Source organism: Pelophylax lessonae, assembly GCF_965119305.1.
Source record: "Pelophylax lessonae genome assembly, chromosome: 1".
Classification (NCBI taxonomy): Eukaryota; Metazoa; Chordata; class Amphibia; order Anura; family Ranidae; genus Pelophylax; species Pelophylax lessonae.
The window spans coordinates 353,347,471-353,371,502 of NC_138768.1; the positions used below are offsets into that span (position 1 = coordinate 353,347,471).

Below are 24,032 nucleotides of genomic sequence, written 5' to 3' on the forward strand. Positions count from 1 at the left end.
GTTGGCCCCAATGTTGGCACTTCTGCGCCAAAGAGGTATATCGATTCTAGGTTACCTAGACGATCTTCTGCTTCATGCAGAGTCTCCTCAGACCTTGCTACAAAACATAGAAATTACTATGATTTCTTTACAGGAATTCGGGTGGCTGGTGAACCAGCAAAAGTCATTTCTGGTTCCCACCCAGAGGCTCGAATATCTGGGTCTAATTCTAGACACAGTCAGGACAAGAGTTTTCCTTCCGGTAGGGAAACTCCGAAAGATTCAATCAGCAGTCCAGTTGTTACTGTCCAACAGCTGGTCTTCCCTTCGGACTTGCATGAGGGTTCTGGGGTTGATGGTGGCTTCATTCGAAGCAGTCCCATTTGCCCAGTCCCATACCCGAATTCTTCAGCAAGAGATTCTTCTCAGATGGAATCGGAATCCGGAATCCCTGGACAATCAGATACGATTGAGCAAACAGACCAGAGAGTCTCTGGTTTGGTGGCTTCGGTCTCCAATGCTCAGCCAGGGAAAGTCATTTCTGCCAATATATTGGATGATAGTGACCACGGATGCCAGTCTATCCGGATGGGGAGGAATTCTTGGTCAGTTATCTGTCCAGGGTCTTTGGTCCCCGGAAGAATCCAGGTTACCGATAAATGTATTGGAACTGAGAGCGATCAGACTCTGTCTGATTCACTGGACCGAGCAGCTCCAGGGCAGCCCGGTTCGGATCCAGTCGGACAATGCCACGGCCGTGGCTTATGTCAATCACCAGGGGGGCACCAAGAGTGTCCGAGCGGCCAAAGAAGTGGCTTGCATTCTTCGCTGGGCGGAACGATTTGTTCCAGCAATCTCTGCGGTGTTCATTCCGGGGGTGGAGAATTGGCAGGCAGATTATCTCAGCCGTCAGACCCTGGATCAGGGGGAATGGTCCCTCCATCCAGACGTTTTCCACCAGTTGTGCCTACGGTGGGGCACCCCGGATGTGGATCTGTTGGCATCACGATTCAACAGGAAAGTTCAGAGATTCGTGGCTCGCTCCCGCGATCCTCTAGCAGAAACCGCAGACGCACTGATCGCCCCGTGGGGGCAATACCAGCTAATATATGCCTTCCCTCCTCTCGCGTTACTGCCAAGACTTCTTCGCAGGATAGAGGAGGAAGGAATCCCAGTAATCCTGGTAGCTCCGGACTGGCCTCGTCGAGCTTGGTACGCCGACATGGTCAGACTGGTGGCGGACGTCCCATGGAGACTTCCTCTCAGGGAGGATCTACTGTCTCAGGGACCGATCTTCCATCCTGCTTTACGATCGCTGGCTTTAACGGCCTGGCTATTGAGACCCAGTTGCTGAAGGACAAAGGTTTGTCAGCTTCAGTTATTCCTACTCTAGTTGAAGCAAGAAAAGCGACTTCCAGAAAGATTTATCATCGCACATGGAAGTCCTACATTGCATGGTGTGAACCTTTGGGGTTCCGTCCTCGGTCTTATTCGATTAGTCGAATATTGGCTTTCTGCAACAAGGGGTTGAGCAGAAACTGGCCTTGAGTACTATCAAGGGTCAGGTCTCAGCATTAGCCATCTTCTTTCAGAAGCCTTTGGCTACTCATTCCTTGGTGCGGAACTTCATCCAGGGGGTGCGACATCTGGCTCCGCCAGTGCACGCGCCGTTACCCCCCTGGGATCTTAATTTAGTGTTGTCGGTTCTTCAGAAACCTCCCTTTGAAGATATTAGGGAGATTCCTCTACCCACGTTGTCCCAGAAGGTGGCCTTCTTGGTGGCTATTACTTCTGCACGCAGGGTGTCAGAACTGGCCGCATTATCTTGTCGTTCACCATATCTGGTGGTTCATAGAGATAAGGTGGTTCTTCGTCCGAATCCATCCTTCCTACCAAAAGTGGTTTCAGAATTTCATCTGAATGAAGAAATTGTATTACCTTCCCTGTGTCCTAAGCCCAGTCATCCTCGGGAGTTTGCTTTACACTCCTTGGATGTGGTCCGGGCGATCAGGGTATACTTGAAAACGACAGACTCGTTTCGCAAGACGGATTCACTTTTTGTGATCCCAGATGGACCCAAAAAGGGGTTGCCTGCATCTGCCGCGACCATTTCCAGATGGATCAGACAGACGGTAGTGCAGGCTTATTCTATTAAGGGTCGGGAGCCCCCGTTCCCTGTTAAGGCGCACTCCACTCGGGCACTTAGTGCGTCATGGGCCTTTCGCCATCAGGCGTCAGTGGTCCAGGTGTGCAAGGCGGCTACCTGGTCGTCGGTGCATACCTTTTCTAAACATTATAAAGTTGATGTAATGGCATCGTCTGATGCCTCATTTGGCCGCAAGGTTTTGCAGGCCGCAATTTGAGGAGACCAGTGGTCTACCTCGAGGGTTTTTTTCCGTTGGAAAATTTTTTCTTTAGTCTCATTCTTTGTTTATAATGAGCCTTTAAAACTTCTAGTTTGGCACCGGTTGGGCCTTCTAGATTGGATTTGATTTTGTCAATCCCACCCCTCATTTGTGGCACTGCTTCTGGATGTCCCAGCTCTTGAGAATCAAGAAGACTACGTCTGTCAATGAGCGATAGAGAAAAATTGATTTTTGTAAGAACTTACCGTAAAATCCTTTTCTCTTAAGCTCATTGACAGACGTAGTACCCGCCCCTCTATCATTGAGTTGGGTTGGGTTAAATTCTCTGTACTGCTTTAAACAGAACTGATTCCCTGTAGCAGAGAGAGGGAGGATATACCCTCAGGGACTGCCCCTAAGGTGGAGCCAGAACGTTTTGTCTTTCTGCCTAGTCCTACTCCTGCGGAGACAACATAACCCAGCTCTTGAGAATCAAGAAGACTACGTCTGTCAATGAGCTTAAGAGAAAAGGATTTTACGGTAAGTTCTTACAAAAATCCATTTTTTTCGTACCTCCGGGTCGCAAGAAAAGAGAGCCATTCAGGTCCTCTGGGGGTTCCAAGAAGCCATGGTCAGGTAAATCAAAGACCGGCCAGTCTGGTTCTGCAGACAAATCTTTGTCTGCATGAAGGGGCACCCTCACCCGCTTCTGGGGTGAGGGGACGTCTTTGCTTCTTTCCGGAACCATGGACTTCCCTGATTCAGGACAAATGGGTTCACGAACTGATCTTATCAGGGTACAAGAACGAATTCTGGTCTCGACCGTCGGACAGGTTCTTCCCGTCCAATCTGCATCTGTCTCCAGACCTGTTAAGGGATCTACGAGAGGCGGTACAAGATCTGCTTGCACAAAGGGTGATTGTGCCGGTTCCCTCTCAGGAACGCCTTCAAGGGTTTTATTCAAACCTGTTTACTGTGCCCAGAAAAGAGGGCAAGGTGCGTCCAATCCTGGATCTCAAGGCTCTGAACCGCTTTGTGCGGGTACAGAAGGTTTGGATGGAATCCATCCGCACGGTAGTGGCGTCCCTACACCAGGGAGACTTCTTAGCCTCCATAGATATCAAGGACGCTTATCTCCACATCCCTATCTACGCTGGGCATTATCGGTTTCTTCGCTTTGCCGTAGCAGAGGAGCATTATCAATTTGTGGCGTTACCCTTTGGTCTTGCCTCCGCTCCCAGGGCTTTTACCAAGGTACTGGCTCCGGTGTTGGCATTGCTGCGCCAATGGGGGATTGTGGTACTGGGGTATCTGGACGATCATCTATTGAGAGCGGACTCTCATTCAGCCCTGTTGGGCAATCTGTCAATCACTGTCAGAACCCTGCAAGAGTTCCGGTGGAATATCAATTTCAAGAAATCCACCCTGATACCTTCATTGAGACTGGATTATCTGGGCCTTACTATGGATTCCGCCTTGGCGAGGGTCTTTCTTCCCCTGGACAAGCTGCAGAAGTTGCAGGGGGCGATTAGTTTGCTGTTGGCAAACAATCTGTCCTCTCTGCGGATTTGCATGTGGGCCTTGGGTCTGATGGTATCAACCTTTGCGGCGGTTCCATTTGCTCAGTTTCACACGAGACCTTTACAAAGGGAGATTCTTGTCAAATGGAACAAGGTTCTGAAGTCCTTGGACAATTTGACTTGGTTGAGCCACAACAGTCTGCTCTGTTGTGGTGGCTTCAGTCATCAGCACTAAGCCAGGGCAAGTCCTTCTTGTCGTTGTGTTGGATGGTGGTGACCACGGATGCCAGCCTGTCGGGCTGGGGCGGGGTGCTGGGAAAGCTCTGTGCCAAGGGAACCTGGACAGTAGAAAACTACCGATCAATGTTTTGTAGCTCAGAGCAATAAAGCTTTGTCTGAGCCAATGGTCGACTCATCTGCGCGATTGTCCGGTTCGGATTCAGTCAGACAACGCCACAGCTATGGCTTACATCAATCATCGGGGGGCACCAAGAGTGTCTTGGCGGGCCAGGGAGGCAGCCGAGATTCTGGATTGGGTGTAAAAGTTTATTCCAGCCCTCTCTGCTGTACACATCCCAGGTGTGGAGAACTGGCAAGCGGATTACCTGAGTCGTCAGGTGTTGGATCAAGGGGAATGGTCCCTACACCCGGAGGTGTTTCATCTCCTTTGTGTCCGGTGGGGGACACCCAAGGTCGATCTTTTTGCTTCTTGTCTCAACAGGAAGGTTCAGAGGTTCGTAGTCAGGTCTCAGGATCCTCTGGCCGATGTCACAGACGTGGTTGCTCATTTGAGGGTCGGTATCGGCTGATTTACGCCTTTCCTCTGCTGAAACTCCTGCGGAGACTTCTACGCAGGATAGAGGTGGAAGGGATTCCGGTCATTCTGGTGGCCCTAGACTGGCCTCTCCGGTCCTGGTACGCAGACCTGGTAAGGTTGGTCGCCGATGCTCCTTGGAGACTTCCTCCCAGGGAAGATCTGCTGTCGCAAGGTCCGATCTTCCATCCTGCTTTACAGTCGCTGGCTTTACTGGCATTGCTGTTGAAAGCCAGGTGTTGAGAGAGGTCTTTCTGACTCTGTGATTCCTACACTATTGAGGGCCAGGAAGTTGACTTTCAGGAAGATCTATCATCGTACGCGGAAATCGTACATTTTATGGTGTGAATCACTGAAGGTGCACCCTCGATTGTTCTCAGTAGCTAGGGTCTTGGCCTTTCTACAAAAAAGGGTTGAACAGCGGTTGGCTTTGGGCACTATCAAAGTGTCGGCTTTGACTATATATTTCCTACGCCCCCTAGCTACGCATGCTTTGATTCGCACTTTCATTCAGGAAGTGCGCCATATGGCTCTCTCCGTGGGATCTGAATGTGGTATTATCTGTTCTTCAAAAGCCTCCTTTTGAGAACATTAGGGAGATTTCTGCTTCCTTGGTCAAATAAGGTTGTCTTTATGGTGGCTAACACTTCTTCCTGCAGAGTGTCTGAATTCGCGGGGGCGTCCTGCCGCTCACCTTATTTGGTAGTCCACAAAGATAAGGTGGTACTCTGACCTAGTCTTTTCTTCCTAAGATGGTTTCTGATTTTCATTTGAATGAAGACATTGTGCTGCCTTCACTCTGTCCCAAGCCCAAACATCCCTAGGAAATTGCCTTGCATTCTTTGGATGTGGCTTGGGCGATCAGGGTTTATCTGGCGGTTACCGCGTCTTTCATAAGATCAGATGCTCTTTTTGTCCTTACCGAGGGACCTCGTAAAGGATTAACTGCATCTGCTGCGACCTTATCCAGATGGATCAGGCAGACGGCTGTTCAGGCTTAGTCATTGAAGCGTCTGGTTCCTCCTTTCCCTATGAAGGCGCATTCTACTAGGGCGCTAAGTGCCTAAAGGTTTTGCAGGCTGCTGTTTAAAAGAGAACCTTGTTTCTCTAGCGCTCATCGACAGACGTAGTCCTCGGTGATACACCACCTTCGGGTTATGTTACCTCCGCAGGAGCAGGACTAGACAGGAAATTAAAAAGCTCTGGCCACACCCTAGGGGCAGTCCCAGAGGGTATATCCTCTCTCTCTCTGCCTCAGCAAATCAGTTATTTTCTGTCTAGTTAGGAGTAAGGACCTAGATACCTTGCTGGGATCTTAGGTCCTGGCAAGAAATTTTTTCTATGGTGCTGGCCATAGCTCCGCGCTGAGTCGGCCGCGACAAAGTCCCATTAAAGGACTGAACCCGCGAGTTAAACGTCTCGCTGAAACGCCAAAGACCATGAGTCACGGCGTCTGTATCGGTCAACAGCCCTCCCGCCCCGGTGGAGAGGGGTACTGTCAGGAGTTGGTGCCCGCCTGGTTCCGGTATGGTGAGTAGTATGTTCCCCCTGTTTTCCCTGACGGGTTTTGTGGTGAACGCGGGCCCCTCTCTGTATGGTAAGAAAGAGTTTCTTTCTATCCTATAACATGTCACAAATCCTCCTACTTTGAGTGTGATTTTATGTGTGCAAAAGCCAGGAGGCTTGGTTTGGGAGCTAACAATCTATTGTATACATGTTTTAAAGATGTAATCTGTGGCATTCTGGGAATCTTATGGGTTAAGTATAAGCTACCTACCAGTCAGAAGCCATGGACATGTAGACTGCCTTCCAAGTCAGATCTCCAGCTAATAGCAGGCCTCCCGAACGGCCATGCGGTCCGCCAGGGCCGGCACCGCCAAACACGCCATATCCCCATGCAGAGAGAGTGTTGTGTGCCTGCAGCACACCGCTAGTCAGCACAGGCCGCCGCCATTTTTTTTGCTGGATCGCACGAGCCGCCATTTTGGCGTAGCCTCGTGTCTCCAGCATGGGGGCGGCCATGTTTTAGGTGATTCTACACCTCGTGGAGCTTGGGGGAGGCGCCGGGGCGGAGCCGCCTCCTTTCTTCCTGGGCAGCCAGCCAAAAGACTTCCTGTTTGTCTAAGACAGCGCTGTAAGCTGTTGCAGTTCAACTCTGAACATCAAGTGGTGAGCCTGGGGGTTTATCTCTCTCTCTCTCGATCGATAGGGATCCCTAGCAGGTAACACTAAGGGGTTTTTTGTGGCGCTGAGGGTCAAAAAAAAAAAAAAAAAAAGTTTTTTCTTTACTTTGAATTATATCATCCAGGAAGTAACTGGAGTTATTATGGACCCTGCCACACAGATTCCCCCACCTGTTTCCCTCGAGGGGGCCTCGGGACCCGCCGGTGTACAGAGTATAGAGTCATTTACAGCAATTTTGGAGTCTATGGTGGCTCGGGTGGAGGCGGCCTGTCAGGGACGGGGGTCAAGGAAGCGACCCCCGCCTACCCCTATACCATCTGACACCTCTGACTCTGATTCAGAGATGGTCACTGCAGTTGCAGGTTCCTCTGCAAGGGCTGCTATCCCAGGTAAAGCCCCCTCAGACAGTGAGGAGGACGCTTCTTCTCCTGCTATAATTCAGGAAGCAGCATTGGTGGACGCACTAGTTGTGGCAGTGCAAGAAACCTTAAAACTTGAGGCTTTACCGGCAGAGGCAACTGAAACAGAGAGGCCTTTTGGGACTAATAAGCCCATCAAGACGGCGAAGGCTTTTCCTGTACCTAAATGTTTTGGAAATCAGATTAAAGGAGAATGGGAACATTCTAAACGTACCTTTACTATTTCCAAGCGTATTGCTAGACGCTATCCGTTTGAGGAATCCATCATTAAGAAATGGACGGTACCACCAGTCGTGGATCCGCCTATTTCCAGGCTGAACAAAGCCACGGTTATTCCAGTGGAGGACACTTCGTCCTTTAAGGATCCGGTGGATCGAAAGATAGAAGCGGAGTCCCGCACTATCTTTTCTCTGATAGGGTCAGCATTTAGACCAGTAATCGTTATTGGTCTAGTTTCCCAGACACTTACAGAATGGGCGAAGATGGTACGCCAAGATCTTAGGGGAAAAGATATTCCCCAGGAGACATCTGATTTGATAGAACAGATCATACAAGGGCTACGGTTTATCTGTGACGCAGCCTTGGACACTACTCCCCTATTAGGGCATGCATCTAAGTTAGCAGTGATCCTCAGACGTGTGCTGTGGTTAAAATGCTGGTCAGCTGACCTAGGTTCCAAAAAGACTTTGACCAATCTCCCTTTCCAGGGGAATCGTCTATTTGGAGCCAACCTAGATGAAATCATTAAGGATGCCACCGGGGGCAAGAGTACTTTTTTGCCACAGGCTGCAAAAGCTAAGGAACCTCGCAACAAGCGAGGACCTTTCTTTACCGCCCATAAAGGACGCCCGGCTGGTACTTCCGGGAAAGGCAAGACTCCTCCAGGAGGGTTCAAGAAGGGCTGGTCGGACAAGCAGAGGACCAACCCAGCCAAACCCGAAGCAAAGGAGTACACAGCCTGAAGGTGCGCCCCCACCCAATTTCAGGGTGGGGGGACGTTTTCACCGGTATTCAGGACATTAGATCGAGCATCAACCACTACTACCGGTGCGATTCTTCCCTTCCAACATTTAAGCACAGGAAGCGGTAGTTACCGTTCCCTGTATATATCTTTTCCTTTACCTTTTCCTAAGATTAGTCCCGATACCTCACAGGAATCGGATCTGATTGACCAGATAGGCCAAGTAGCCTCTAGTCGGGTGACTTCGGTCCCTGAGGTTCAACCAGAAAAGATCACCTTGCCTGATAACTATCAGGTATCTGATAAATGTGTGGGAACAGAAAACGACCAGACTTTCTCGGATGGTCGGGGCCAGATACCTCTAGGGACGCCTGGTTCAGATCCAATCAGCGCCAGTGGTCCTAGAAATTCTAGGCTGGCCTCTTCAAGCCGGCCTGGCCGACTTGGACAGGTTAGTCGCAGACGTTCCGTGGGAACTTCGTCTCAGGGAGTGTCTGTAGTTTCAAGGACCTATTTACCTTCGTGCTTTACAGTCGCTGGTTTTAATGGCCTGGCCATTGAGACCCAAGTACTGAAGGACAGAGGTTTGTCTACTTCTGTCATTCCTACCCTTATTAAAGCAAGGAAAGCGACTTCCAGCAAAGTCTATTATCACACATGGAAGACTTATATTGCGTGGTGCGAATCTTTAGGATTTCCTCCACGTACCTATTCGGTGTCTCGAATATTGGCCTTTTTGCAACAAGGGGTTGAGCAGAAGCTAGCCTTGAGCACCATCAAGGGTCAAGTTTCAGCATTAGCAATCTTCTTTCAGAAACCTTTAGCTACCAAATCCTTGGTGCGGAATTTCATCCAGGGGGTGCGGCACCTGGCTCCTCCAGTCCGCGCGCCCTTACCGCCCTGGGATCTTAATTTGGTTTTGTCGGTTCTACAGAAACCTCCCTTTGAAAACATCAGGGAGATTCCCTTGCTTACTTTATCCCAGAAGGTGGTCTTCTTGGTGGCTATTACGTCTGCTCGCAGGGTGTCAGAACTGGCTGCATTATCATGCCAGTCCCCATACCTAGTGATTCATAGGGATAAGGTAGTACTTCATCCTAAGCCATCTTTTCTTCCTAAGGTGGTTTCAGATTTTCATCTGAATGAAGATATTGTACTACCTTCCTTGTGTCCTCAGCCCAAGCATCATCGGGAACATGCGTTGCATTCCTTGGATGTGGTTCGGGCAATCAGGGTATACCTGAAAGCTACGGAATCATTCCGTAAGACGGATTCACTTTTTGTGATCACGGATGGCCCCAGAAAGGGTTTGCCTGCATCTGCCGCGACCATTGCCAAATGGATTAGACAAACGGTGGTACAGGCTTATTCTATTAAGGGTCAGAGTCCTCCGTTCCCTGTTAGGGCGCACTCCACTCGAGCGCTCAGTACTTCCTGGGCCTTTCGCCATCAGGCGTCAGTGGTCCAGGTATGTAAGGCGGCCACTTGGTCGTCGGTACATACCTTTACTAAATTCTATAAAATTGATGTGACGGCATCGGCGGATGCCTCATTTGGCCGCAAGGTTTTGCAGGCCGCAATTTGAGGAGACCGGTGGTCTACCTCGAGGGTTTTTTTCTGTTTGAAAAATTTTTTTGTTGAGTCTCATCATTAAGGATGAGCATTGTAAACTTCTAGTTGGCACCGGTTGGGCCTTCTAGATTGGGATTTGATTTCCATTTTCCCACCCCTCAGTTGTGATACTGCTCTGGGACGTCCCGAAGGTGGTGTATCACCGAGGACTACGTCTGTCGATGAGCGCTAGAGAAAAATGGATTTTTGTAAAATCTTACCGTAAAATCCTTTTCTCTTAGCTCATCGACAGACGTAGTCCCCGCCCCTCTGTTTTGGAGTTGGGTTGGGTTAAATTCTCTAAGCACTGCTTTTTCACATAACTGATTTGCTGAGGCAGAGAGAGAGAGGATATACCCTCTGGGACTGCCCCTAGGGTGTGGCCAGAGCTTTTTAATTTCCTGTCTAGTCCTGCTCCTGCGGAGGTAACATAACCCGAAGGTGGTGTATCACCGAGGACTACGTCTGTCGATGAGCTAAGAGAAAAGGATTTTACGGTAAGATTTTACAAAAATCCATTTTTTTTTTTTTTTGTTCTCTTTGAGGGTGTATGTTTTTTTTCTAGGTAAGCTCCAGTTGTTTCTGGTTGAGCTCCTGGTTACCTGGTTGGCTAATTTTAGCCTTTGAGGAATTGCGTTCTTCTTTGCATTTTTTCCCATCCCTCATGCATATACTGCTTTGGGATGTCTCAATGATCTAAGAAGATATGGAACTGCGTCTGTCAATGGACGATGGAGAAAACTGGATTTTTATACTTACTGTAAAATCCTTTTCTCTGAAGTCCATTGACTGACAGACGCAGCACCCGCACCTCTACTTATGAGTGAAATGGGCTTTTTGTCTTCTAAACACTGCTTGCAACAAAACTGGAAGCTGTAGCAGAGTGTGTGGGGTTATACCTACAGGGACAGCCCCATAGGCGTGGTAAAGATTTATCCTGCCTAGTGTCCTATTCCTGATCGGAGGAGCATAACCCAATGGTCTAAGAAGATATGACGCTGCGTCTGTCAATGGACTTCAGAGAAAAGGATTTTACAGTAAGTACAAAAATCCAGTTTTACCTTTCGAATCAAAACAACTTTGTGTACTGAGAACAACACAAGACATATACAGTAACAGCAATCACTGGTCAATAAGCAGCAAAAGCAAATAACAATAGCATACATACACATAGTGTCAGGCAGTAGGACAGAAAAAACAAAAAGTAAGGCATCTCAAACAAATGCTATGTCATAAGTCAGTAGAAACAAAACGAAAGCATCAAACTGCTATTCTGTGAAACATTATTCAGGACGTACAAGTAGTGGAGGCATTGAGCCACCGGTCCCACACCTTATGGTACTTGCCCGGGCACCCCCTATTAACATAGATAATCTTCTTGTACGGGAGTGTAACATTCACCTCATTGATCCAGGCAGCCAGAGTGGGCACCGCCTGTTGGATCCACCCTCTAGCCAGAAGTTTCCGAGCCAGGAAAAGAGTTTCGTGTAGGAAGGTAACCATGTGTTTATTCAGCTCAACGTCCGGGAACAGCCCAAGAAGGCACAGCCTGGGGTCGAGTGTCACAGGAGCACCCATCTGGTCGTGGAGGAATTGGACAACCTGGGCCCAAAATCCCCGCACACGCGGACAATGCCACAAAAGATGGTCAAATGTGCCAGCCGACAACAGACACTTAGGGCAGTGGGAAGCCCGGGTCTGACAAAATTTAGCCATGCGTACAGGAGTAAGGAATGCCCGGTGGAGGATACACACGAGTAAAGCGGTCAGACATCTTGGGGGAAACCAATTTGGCACAGAGCAACACATCCTCCCAATCCTCATCTAGAACCTCCCCCAGCATGGGTTCCCATTTAGATTTAAGGTGGTATGCAGCTTTAGTAGCCGCAGGGGTCACCAACATTTCATACAAGAGGGCAATCAGTTTACAGTGATCCGTCCCCATGAGAACCCTAGACAGGTCCAGTGGTTCCACAGCCGGACACGTCGCCGGGAACTGGGCCCGCAAAGCATGGTGAAGTTGCATGTAACGAAAGAACATGCTGGGTGGAAGGTCAAATTCCTGCTTAAGTTGACTATACGTTTTCACCGATCCCTGATGTAGCACATGAGAGAGCAGGAAAACACCCTTAGAAATCCAAACCTTTGGATCAGGGATCAGCAGGAGTTCGGGCAACATTCTATTCAACCACAGCGGTGTATCAGCATGAAGAGATTCACATCCCAGTTTCTGTAATGCCACATCCCATATCCGTTTATAGTTATAGAGGAGTCCCCCTTTAGGAGGACACCTGGGAGAACCCCGCTCCCCGAAAAAGGTCACAAAACTGGTGAGGGGCATCAGCATCCGGATCCTGACAGACCAAAAGACGGCACCGCAAATTATCCTGTTTGTCCAGGTGGAAAAAATGGGACAGCTGGGCAGCTAAGTAATACAGAGGGAGGTCTGGTATGGCAAGGCCCCCCAGGGAGGTGGGGAGTCGGAGCACCCGCGAGGACAGCTTGCGCCGGGAGGTGCCCCAGATGGAGTTCCAAAGGGACTCCAGGACCTTGAAATAGCGTAGAGGTACATACACCGGGCAGTGCCAGAGGACGTACAGTATTTTAGGCAGCAAAATCATCTTAAGGAGACCTATGCGCCCCATCACCCCCAAAGGAAGCCTAGCCCATGTTTGCAATTTGGCCTTAAATAGAGCAATTACCGGCTCAAGGTTAAGCGAGATGTATTCTGACAGATCGCGAGAGACGCAGACTCCCAGATACTTGACCTTACTCACCCGTTCCAGGGGCGAAGAGGCTTGGTCCAACGTGGGGGGGAAGACATCAATGGGAAGGATCTGGGATTTATCCCAGTTTATGCGTAAGCCAGAAAACCAGCCAAACCGTTCGATCACCTGTAGAGCCGAAGCCAGGGAAGGACCCGCATCAGAGAGGTACAAGAGCATGTCGTCGGCATACAGACTGTCTCCACCAGAGGGTCGACGCAGAGTCCCGCGATGTCCGGATGCGAGCGAAGCGCCGCCGACAGGGGTTCCACCGCAAGCGCATACAATAGGGGAGAGACAGGGCATCCCTGACGCGTACCCCGAGAAAGGGGAAACACATCAGAAGTCCAGCCGTTCGCCAACACCCGCGCTCGAGGGGCATCGTATAGGATGGTCAATCACCTGATGAAGCGCGGGCCAAAGCCAAAGGAGCGTAAACAGTGCCACAAGTAGGTCCATTCGACAGAATCGAAGGCCTTAGCCGCATTAAGCGAGACCACCACGCGAGACCCAATCCGATCGTGCGAGGCCTGTAAGTTCATGAAAAGTCGCCTGGTATTGTACGCAGTGTTTTTCGTGGGCATAAAACCGGTTTGGTCAGAGTGTATTAGCGTGAGGATAACCTGATTCAAGCGGAGAGCCAAAATCTTGGCTAAGATTTTCACGTCAGTCTGTAAGAGAGAAATAGGTCGGTACGACTCAGGTTGGAGAAGATCCTTCCCCGGCTTCGGGAGCAGTATTATGAGGGCCTCACGCATAGAGTCCGGCAAAGCAGCTCCCTCAAAGATAGAGCGATACAGGGCCAAAAGCCTAGGGACCAGGGTAGGTGAGAAACAAGTATAAAACTCGATCGGGAGTCCATCGGTACCCGGTGCCTTACAGCGAGCAAAACTAGAAATCGCCTCCTGCACCTCTTCCGCGGAGAAGGGGGCTTCAAGGGCCGCCACTTGATCCGCTGAGGGAGGGAGATATCATTAAACAGAGCAAACAGTTCAGGGGGGTCATAGGCCACCTTGGAGGAGTATGTATAACGGAAAAATTCGGCAAACATACCAGCAACCCGAGCAGCATCACTAATCGGAGAGCCATCAGGGGCAGCTAGGGAGATAACAACGGGGGGGGGGGGGGCGAGCGTCCAAATGAGCCAGGTACGCTAGAAGCCTGCCTGGGCGTTCACCTTGTTCAAAAATACGCTGTCTAGCAAAAAACATTTTATGGCGGGCTCGTTCATAGCTAAGCTGTTCAGCCACCCTCTTTGTAGCCGAAGGCTACTCAGAGCTTCCTGGGTAGGTGCTAGGGCATACTGAGCCTCGCGCGAGGCTAGATCCTCCAATACCTGGGCATAGGAGGCTCGAGACTGGCGCTTGAACTTAGAAATAGCGGTCGAAATATGTAGGCGGGCGTCTGATTTAAACGCATCCCATACCGTCAGGACATCTGCGGTGCCGTCATTATTCCCAAAAAACGAGTCCCATTCCGTCGCCAAGGGGTCGGTGTCAGGGAGTACATCAAGCCAAAACTGATTGAGACGCCAGTTACTGCGCGGGGGTCTGGACAAAACGTCCAGGACCACCCAGTAAGGGGCGTGATCGGACAGGATACGAGGACAAAAGCCCGCTGCCTGCAGACAGGGAGCAAGCTGTGGTGAAATAAAAATATAGTCTATGCGGGACATGGATTCATGAGCCGCAGAAAAACAGGAGTAAGCCCTTTTGGTGGGATAGATGTGGCGCCATGTGTCAACAAGGGAGAACTGAGCTACAACTCGCCCAAATCGAGTCAATCCACCTGATGGTCGAGCAGGGGAGTCGGAGCCCACCCTGTCCAGCATGGGGTCAATAGTCATGTTGAAATCTCCCAGCCAAATCGCAGGCACCGAAGGGTGACGAGCCAAGAAATCAAGGCCCGCCCCCAGGGCAGCACCAGTATATGGGGGAGGCACATAATATGCCATTAGCAACATAGGGGAACCTGCAAGAGTCACTTGTAAAAAAACATAACGACCCTGAGGGTCGGTCTCCACTGAGCAAACAGCAAATGGGAGGGACTTAGCCACCAGCACAGAAACGCCACGGGAATAGGAACTGTACGTGGCATGGAAGGCCCAACCCATCCACAGCTTCTTGAGTGCGCGAACCAGAGAGCCAGTGGAATGCGTTTCAACCAATACAATAATATCGGCCAATTGGGCCTTCAAAAAAAAAAAAAAATCCAGTTTTAACGCAAAAGAGAAAAAGCATGTCTATTCTGCATTAAAAATCCTGCCTGTCTGCCCATTTTCATTATTTATTATAAAGTTCCACTTTAAATAGATTTATTTTTTTTCACCATCCTATGCAGGAGCTGTGTGTGCTGTATAATCTACCAAACAGGCACCAACCCTGCTACAGAACAGTGTACAGTGCTCTGTTTCAGCAGTGGAACAGGGACTTCCCATCCCACTCCTGTGACAGAATCGAGTTGTGCTGTGTGATGCTGAGCCATTCACAGGAAGCCTTGTGAGGTGTAGGTTGTAACCTCATTTGGCTACATGTCCTCCTCAGGCAATCAGAGGATGCCTTGTGTTCATTCATAAAATACAAACCTTCCTGTGACTGGGTGAGCAGCACTCAACCCAACTCCATTTTGTTTCTGGAATGGGATGGAAAGTCCCTGTACATCTGCCTGTACACAGCGCTGTATACTAGGGCTGCACGATATTGGGGAAAAAAGTACATTGCGATATTTGGTTTTTAACGATCTATATCGCGATATTTCTCCCGGACAGTCTCCGGAGGAGGGATCAGTGAGCAGAGCTCAGCTCTCCGCCAGGGGATCCGCCACACTTGTAGAACTTCTCCCGCCCGGACAGCCCGAGCCTTGTGTCGGAGCCGGAGTGTAGAGGAAGCGGGCTGAGTGAAGTGTCCCAGCAGTAGTACGGTAGCAGCCTTTGTCCCCCCGGTGCTCCTCCGCCATGCTCTGGACGTCTCTCCCCCCTCTCCTGCTGCTTTGCACTGTAGCGCTCTGCAGCCTCTCCGCCGCCATGCAATCCAGCTCTGCCTCTTAGTCTCCAGCCGACCATTACTCCGCCCATTGTCTCTCCATTGAATCTATTTACAAAACATTACAGCCTGATCCCGCCCCCGATGCAGCCAGGAGAGACAATGGGCAGAGCAGGGTGGAGTAATGGTCGGCTGGATACTAGAGGCAGAGCTGGGAGGGCTGGATTACATCGGGCTGGAGGGGCGGAGTTCCGATCACAGCCGAAAGCAAAACGGATGTGTCGGCTGACAGCACTGTGAGTCGTCGTCCTCCTCCCCCCCCCCCCCCCCCCCCCGAGTCCCGACTTCTCCCAGCCTATGCTAAATATCGAGTCTTCGGCGATATGAATATCGCCCACGCCCGCAGAACGATAGTCTATATCACATCGACTATCGTTCAGCCCTACTGTATACTGTATGCAACTAACATTGCATACACTTTATACAGCACTACTATTGCATGTATAAAAAAATGAAATCAGCACACCTGAGCACTAGAGAAAGCAGCTATGCACCAAGGGTCAATAAATCAAATCCCAAACAATAAACTTGCACAATAAAAAGTTCAGCGCTAATGAATAAATGAACATATATAAATGCAAATGCAAATAAATGTATCAATAGAATGTCCCAATGTGAAGCAGTGTGATCATGCACAAATACAATGTGCTCCTCTCAGTGCGTCCAACACCCAGTCTCACATTCTCCTCACCTTGATGATAGCCCCTGTTTTACCAGTCGGGCTAAAATAGCTTAGGACTTTCACAAATCAGCGTAATCCTGATCCAGATGCCACATGTAGTAAACCGCAGATCCAAAACCAGGGAACTTGCTATATGGCCCCAGACCACTTCCTCAAGATATAAGGCAGGAATACACCTGATCCACAGAAAATATCCACTCAATCGTAAAAAGAGAGAAGAGGTCCGGACATAGTGTTTTATCCCCTTTACAAACTTTATTGATGAATAAGTATATAAAATTACCTTAAGCAGCACTGAACACAGTGCACTAGTTTATTCAGACAAGTTTGGTACAAACTATTTTAGTGCACTAATATCTGGAATGGGGTTTAACACTAACACAAATAAAGATGTATACATAGTGGCGCAAGCAGAGGGCATGTGGAAGCTAAATAATGTCCATAGGGTAGTCTTACAGACTATCCTTATTGTCCATGTGAAGATGGGATACAATCTGTGAGCTCAGTGCCAGCCTGGAGGGGAGCGGAAGCGGTCTCCAAACATGTAAAAAGCAGAGAGAAGCAGGCGCCTCTGAGTAAGATTGTAAAAGTTTAATGTAGCAGGATACAGTAAAAACTTACATTATAGTAAGTGGATGCAGGTACATGAACTGTCTGCGGTCTGCAATTTCACCACTGGGCGGCAGTATTTCAGAGCATATAAACGGGCACTGTTCACTCCCAACACACTAGCTTGAAAGTGCGCATGCTCCGAAATGCGTCGCGAGCACGCCAGTGATGCCCAGATGGCAGACGCTGCAGCTCACCTGCGGTCCAGCCCTCGGACTCTCGTGCAATCACCACTTCCTGTTGGACAGGACCACGAGACGAGAGGCACCCTACTGACCAAATAGGCGGCCTCATGCAGACCTTGGACACCAGATCATTCATGTACCTGCATCCACTTACTATCATGTAAGTTTTTACTGTATCCTGCTACTTAACTTTTATAATCTTACTCAGAGGCGACGGTTTCTCTCTGCTTCTAACACTAACAAGGGTGCTTACAGTGTTTCGATTTTTATTCTTTATGTAAAAACGTTTATCCTAAAAGAAAACAAAGTAGTTGCTTTAAATGCTTAATAAGGGCTCTTTCACACGGAGCGGACCGTATTGCGATCCGCTTCGGCACTTTTTTTTTTACGGACACGGATGACACTTGTCATCCGGTCCGTATGTCCGCATATCATCCCATCCGTTTGCGGATGATATACGGACATAATGTATGTCAATGCAATTGCGGATGACACAGCTGACATCCGATTTCCCGTCCTTTCTGTTTTTTAAATGGAAGAAAAAATAGGGTTCTGTTCCGTTCCAAAAAACGGAACAGAACTGAAAGGACGAAAATCAGGTGTCAGCGGATCGTCATCAGGTGTCAGCGGATCGTCATCCGCTGACATCCGCAATGCCATTGACATACATTATGTCCGTATATCATGCGCAAAAAAATAGGATGATATACGGAGATACGGAACGCCCGTGTGAAAGAGCCCTAAGTGTTAGCTAGTGTTTGGCTTCGGTTTCCACTACCGCTGCTACGAAGTCGTGCTACTTCTAGCGCGACTTCGTAGCTAAAGTTGTTTGCGGCTTTCAGTGAGACTTGTCCCTCATTATAGAGGGAAGTCGCACTGAAGCCGGCTCAAAAAGTAGTGCACAAACTACTTTTGAAGTCGCCGCAACTCAAGTCGCGGCAGTGGAAACGGGCCGAATTAAAATCAATGGCTTTTGACTTGCTGTGCGACTTGACATGTGTCAAGTCGCACAGCAAGTCGCACTAGTGGAAACCGAGCCTAAAGTGATTTTAAAGGCTTGTGTTGTGTTTTTAAAAAACAAAAAAAAACAAACAAACCTGTTCTACTTACCTTCCCTGTGCAGTGGTTTTGCACAGAGAAGCCTGGATCCTCCTCTTCTCGAGTCCCTCATTGCTGCTCCTGGCCCCTCCCTTCTGTTCAGTGCCCCCACAGCAAGCAGATTGCTATGGGGGCTCCGAGCCGAGTCACAGCTCCCTGTGTCCATTCAGACACGGAGCTGCCGTTCGGCCCTGCCCCCTCTCTCTCCTGATTGGCTAACTGACTTTGACAGCCACAGGAGCCAGTGGTGCCGCGGCTGTGTCTCAGCCAATCAGAAGAGTGTGTCCTGGTCGGCCGAAGGACCCGCGGACATGGCTAGACAGAGATGGGGTGCTGGGGAGGCTGCTACACCCAGGCTTTTTATCTTCATGCATAGAATGCATGAAGACTGTAAAGCAGAAATTCACCCAAAAGGGTAAGTTCCGCTCTTCCTCTTCCTCCTCTGCCATATTTGGAATATATTTTTGTTTTGTCTTTTGGGGGGGGGGGGCAGGGGAGTTCTCCAACACCCATCCTGAAACCCCCTCAACCTTCTAGAACACAGCACAAGTCCCAGAAAGCTACAGGTCCATTCACAAACCGCGGCTAGCGCATGCGCAGTTTACAGCCAGCTGTGAAGCCACAAGGAGTTGCATCCTGCTGGCCGGTGAATAACTCTCCTGGGTTCGAACCGCACCAGATCCTTGGACAGATGAGTGAATTCAACAGCTACAGTTTTTGTAGCTGCTGACTTTTTCAATTTTTGCAGAACTGACTGACCCTCCTCCCTAAGTTCTTAGTTCATATAAATCTTCTAGCGCATCTAACGCTACACTTCCCCATACTTTGTTTCTAAAGGTGTGTCTGTTGCTTATTCATCCTGATTGGAGACTACATAAGACAGGAAGTATTACTGGCCAGATCACCAAGTGAAAAAAAAACGTAAAATATGAAAACTAATACTGCCACCACGTTTGATTGGTGAACTGCAATGTATTACATTTTTTTAGTTTTATTTCTGATTTAAGGAAAATTGACAAAAGTTTGAGTTATAGCCTACTGCTTTGTTTGCAGGTATAAGACGTATTTTAAACACATCCCTCAAGCTTTACTGCGAGTCTGGGCAATTTTGCTTGCTATATTTCTTTTATCTAGTGTGTGTGTGTCCTTCTGTGAGCGGAGTATTATTGTCTAGACTTCTATCTATTTTATATGTTCAATAGACTTTAGAACTGGCTCGAAATCCAGCAATGATGCAGGAGATGATGAGGAATCAAGACCGCGCCTTAAGCAATCTGGAAAGTATCCCTGGAGGCTACAATGCTCTGCGCAGAATGTATACTGACATTCAAGAGCCAATGCTAAATGCTGCTCAAGAACAGGTATGTTTTTTTTTTTTTTTCCCTTTAAATCCAGAGCTGAAGCCAAAACCCATATGAATTTGCCAAGATGTGATAAGTGATCTTTCTTCTTTTAGTTTGGAGGCAACCCATTTGCTTCACTTATGAGCAACTCAGAAAATCTTGGAAATCCACCATCAAGGACAGAAAACCGGGATCCCTTACCCAACCCCTGGGCTCCTCAATCAGGTTCATCTTCATCGGGAGGTGGAGACAGCCAAACGGGCACCAACAGTGGTGGCAGCGCCACCTCAACACCTGGCCCCACTTTACCTAACCTTTCTTCAAACCTTGGTGGTATGTTCAGTAATATAGCTGATGTTTGATCATTTGACCAATCATTTATAGAGAGCTTAAAAATTATGTATTTGTCAAGTTGAAATGATTTGGTTTTGGAGAACAATTGTAGCCTTTCCATGTCTACACATCTAAGTTAAGACCAAATAATCAGCCAAGGGATAGTTTCAATTGTAAAGTTTGGCAAAGTATTCTTGGGGAGGTCTATACTTTTATAGTTGTGGAGACCTTATCATAATATACATTTTAAATGCTTGTTTCAATTTTTCACCTTTTTATTTCTTTAGCTGCTCTATACAGTGCTTGTACAGAAGCAAGTATAAAGTTAGCCAGTTTAGGGTGGGGTGGTCCAACAGGAATCAAATGCCCTTTCTTCTGAGCACTGCAAAGTATTTAAAACAGTGATTTTCAACATGGATTTTCCAAAAACTGTTCAACGAAAAAGAACCTCCACGTTTAAACTAAACTTTCCACCCAACATTTGCCTGAGATCCTGAAAGGAAGTGGGGTGGGAAGGGGGAGCTTGCTGTTCCTCACGTGATAGCTTATTTTATAGGTTTTCAGTCAACAGCACGTGTAGCAACATCAGTAATGAACATCTGGAATCAGGGAGTCTCTCACGTAGTCAGCTAAATGTACCTGACCCTTTCTCTGCGTGAGACAGATGATATGACAAAAAAATGCACTATAAGCCGCTCTTTTTCTGCTTCCTAAGGTCTAGTTAGAAATGAAAAACTCATTCATTATGAAGGGTGTAACCTCTCTATCCTATTGTGGAATAATACACACCTTGAAGAATTAGGAAAATTGCAGGGCTTTGACTTAATGGCACCCACATATAACATTTATTTACCAATAGTGTGCTACTGTCCTTTTAGTTGCTACAGTTTGAGTTTCACATTCCAAATCAAGTAAGTTACCAATATCTTCAACTGAGATATTCTTTGACTATGCAGTCAAACGTAGGCTCTCACTGCCACCCAACTTCCCTGATTGGCATGCTGGCACATACCACATGTATATTATATTTGCTCAATCATGGCCAGATTAACAAAACATCACTACCTTACAGAAAGGGTGGGAAGCGGATCTGGGTACTATATTGTGAGAGAAGTGGGGAAGAGCTCTAAAAATGGTTCCTGTAGTGTCCATCTCACTTACTCAAAGGCTTACACAGCTGATCATATTACATAGCAGAGGTGGGGGACTCAAGTCACTTGACTTGAGTCAGACTCAAGTCACCAGTTTGAGGACTTGAAACTTGCTTGACTAAAATTAATAAAAGACTCAACTTGACTTTAAATTGGTATTCATGACTTGAGACTTGACTTAGACTTGAGACAAATGACTTGAAATGACTTTACTTTTTTAAGTTATTAAATATTTGCTTTTTCTCAAGATGTGTTAAAGCAAAATTAATGTGCCTGTAATGTTTCTGACACCACAGTCACTTAAAACACCTCAGTGTGTTCTGATTTTAGGACACTGGCTGTTTAACTACCTCAATACTGGGCACTTAAACCCCCTTCCTTCCCAGACCAATTTTCATCTTTTAGCGCTGTTGCATTTTAAATGAAAAATTGCGCGGTCATGCAACATTGTACCTAAACCAAATTTGTGTCATTTTTTCCCCACAAATAGAGCTTTCTTTTGGTGGTATTTGATCACCGTCAGGTTCTTTCTTTTTTGGTGCACAAATAAAAAAAGACCGAAAAGTTTGAAAAAAAAAAAATGTTGTTTAGGTTATAAAATTTTGTGAATAGATAAGTTTTTTCCGACACTGATGAGGAGACACTGATGAGGAGACACTGATGAGGAGACACTGATGAGGAGACACTGATGAGGAGACACTGATGAGGAGGCACTGATGAGGAGGCACTGATGAGGAGGCACTGATGAGGAGGCACTGATGAGGAGGCACTGATGAGGAGGCACTGATGAGGAGGCACTGATATGCAGCACTGATATGCAGCACTGATGGGCACTGATATGTGGCACTGATAGATAGCACTGATATGTAGCATTGCTGGGCACTGATAGGCAGCACTGATGGGCACTGATAGGCGGCACTGATGGGCACTGATAGGCGGCACTGATAGGCGGCACTGATGGGCACTGATAGGCGGCACTGATGGGCACTGATAGGCGGCACTGATGGGCACTGATAGGCGGCACTGATGGGCACTGATAGGCGGCACTGATGGGCACTGATAGGCGGCACTGATGGGCACTGATAGGCGGCACTGATGGGCACTGATAGGCGGCACTGATAGGGGGCACTGATGGGCACTGATAGGGGGCACTGATGGCGGCACTGATGGGGGGCACTGGTGGATGGCAATAACGGGCACTGGTGGATGGCAATAACGGGCACTGGTGGGCAGCACTGATATATGGCATTGGTGGGCAGCACTGATAGGAGGGCACCACTGGCAGGCTGTTTGCCATCCCTGGTGGCCATGGTGGGCATCCCTGGTGGTCATGGGTGGGCATCCCTGGTGGCTCTAGTGGCACCCCACCCCCCCCAGGGCTGCATTGGTAATCAATGTTCTGATTACCAGCACAGACCCCCCCTGTGATCAGTGAGTACTTAGAAATACTCACTGATCACCCCAGCTCCAGTATCGATCCTCTTCTTCTCCTCCCTGACAGGATCTGTCAGGGAGGAGAAGAGATCGAAGCCATTATAACGGCTGTATTTACATTGCATGACGGCTGTGATTGGACACAGCCGTCATGTGATCAGGAGGGCCAATCACAGGGCCCTCCTGACGCATCTTGTTGCGCTGTGTCCGAGGGACACAGGCACATCGAGATCGCGCCACTGCGCGTGCACGCGGCGGCGCGATCTCGCTCCTTCTGAAGGATGTTCCGGAACGTCCATTCAGAAGGACGAGACTCCCACCCGGCCGTATATGTACAATGGCCGGGTGGGAGGTGGTTAACAATGGAAATACTTAACATGTTTTTCTCTATCGCTCATTGACAGACGTAGTCTTCTTGATTCTCAAGAGCTGGGTTATGTTGTCTCCGCAGGAGTAGGACTAGGCAGAAAGACAAAACGTTCTGGCTCCACCTTAGGGGCAGTCCCTGAGGGTATATCCTCCCTCTCTCTGCTACAGGGAATCAGTTTTTTTCTGTCTAGTCAGGAGTAAGGACCTAAGTTCCTTGCTGGGATCTTTTGGTCCTGGCAAGACTTTTTTTCTTTAAGAAAAAGACATTTTTTAGGTAGTTTTCTCCAGTGTTTTTTCCTGTGAGATCTTCAAGCAAAAATGCCGGACTGGGCGACACTTGTGGTCACCCCAGCCGGCCTACGAGCGCGCGCAGACCATGGCATTGCGCTTGGTCGGCCGCGACATATTCAAGTAAGTATGCGGGGCCGGGCGACGGGCTGGATGTTGAGATCCAGTGGTCACCCCGGTTTCTGCCTAAGAGCGCGTGCAGACCAGAGCGCTGGGTCGGCCGCGACGGAGTCCCAGTAAAGGGACTGACTTTGCGAGTTAAAAGTCTCGCTTGGACGCCAGGTACCAGAGAGTCGAGGCGTCCACAAACCCCCACCTCGGTGGAGAGGGTATTGTGAAGAGAGGGTGCCTGTCGGTTCGGTATGGTGAGTAAACGTTCCCTTTTTTCCTCATTATGAGGCAGTATATATTGGGCCCCTCCATATATGGTCAGTATATATCTGATACTTACAAGTCCCCCTTGTAATACAGCTTGTGTTTGTGGGAAGTGGACTTGGTTCAAGAGCTAACACTCTACCCAGCAGACTGTAACATTACAGCAGACATAGGAGGTATATTCCTACCTTATGTGCAGTGTATCTCTGTAGATCCATATGTCACCTCGTAGCAGAGTGCAGGTGGATGTGCTGGGAAGACGATATCGGCGGTCCGCCGCCATTTTGCCGTAGACCGAATGCATGTATGTCCTCAGGTCACGCTGGCCGCCATGTTTTTGGAGTCTTATGTCTCTTCTATGGGGGCGGCCATGTTTTGTGAGCCCAGCTACCTCGTGGAGGGCTGGGAACGCCGGAAGGCGTACACAGGGGGCGGAGCCACGCCTTCTGCCCGGGAAAAAGCAAACAGCTCCTTCCAGTCTGTGTAAGACAGACGCTGACTGCAGTTTGTTGGAAACTGCACTGCA

The 24,032-nt window shown here is 48.7% G+C and overlaps 1 protein-coding gene across 1 annotated transcript in view; it reads left to right on the forward strand.

The window, feature by feature from the left end:
- The window catches only part of UBQLN1 (ubiquilin 1), a 124,556-nt gene that overhangs the window by 48,050 nt on the left and 52,474 nt on the right, over positions 1–24,032 (forward strand). The window contains exons 5-6 of the mRNA XM_082248183.1: positions 19,416–19,574; positions 19,670–19,889. Coding sequence (XP_082104309.1) covers positions 19,416–19,574; positions 19,670–19,889 — 379 coding nt within the window. The remainder of the gene's footprint in view (positions 1–19,415; positions 19,575–19,669; positions 19,890–24,032) is intronic.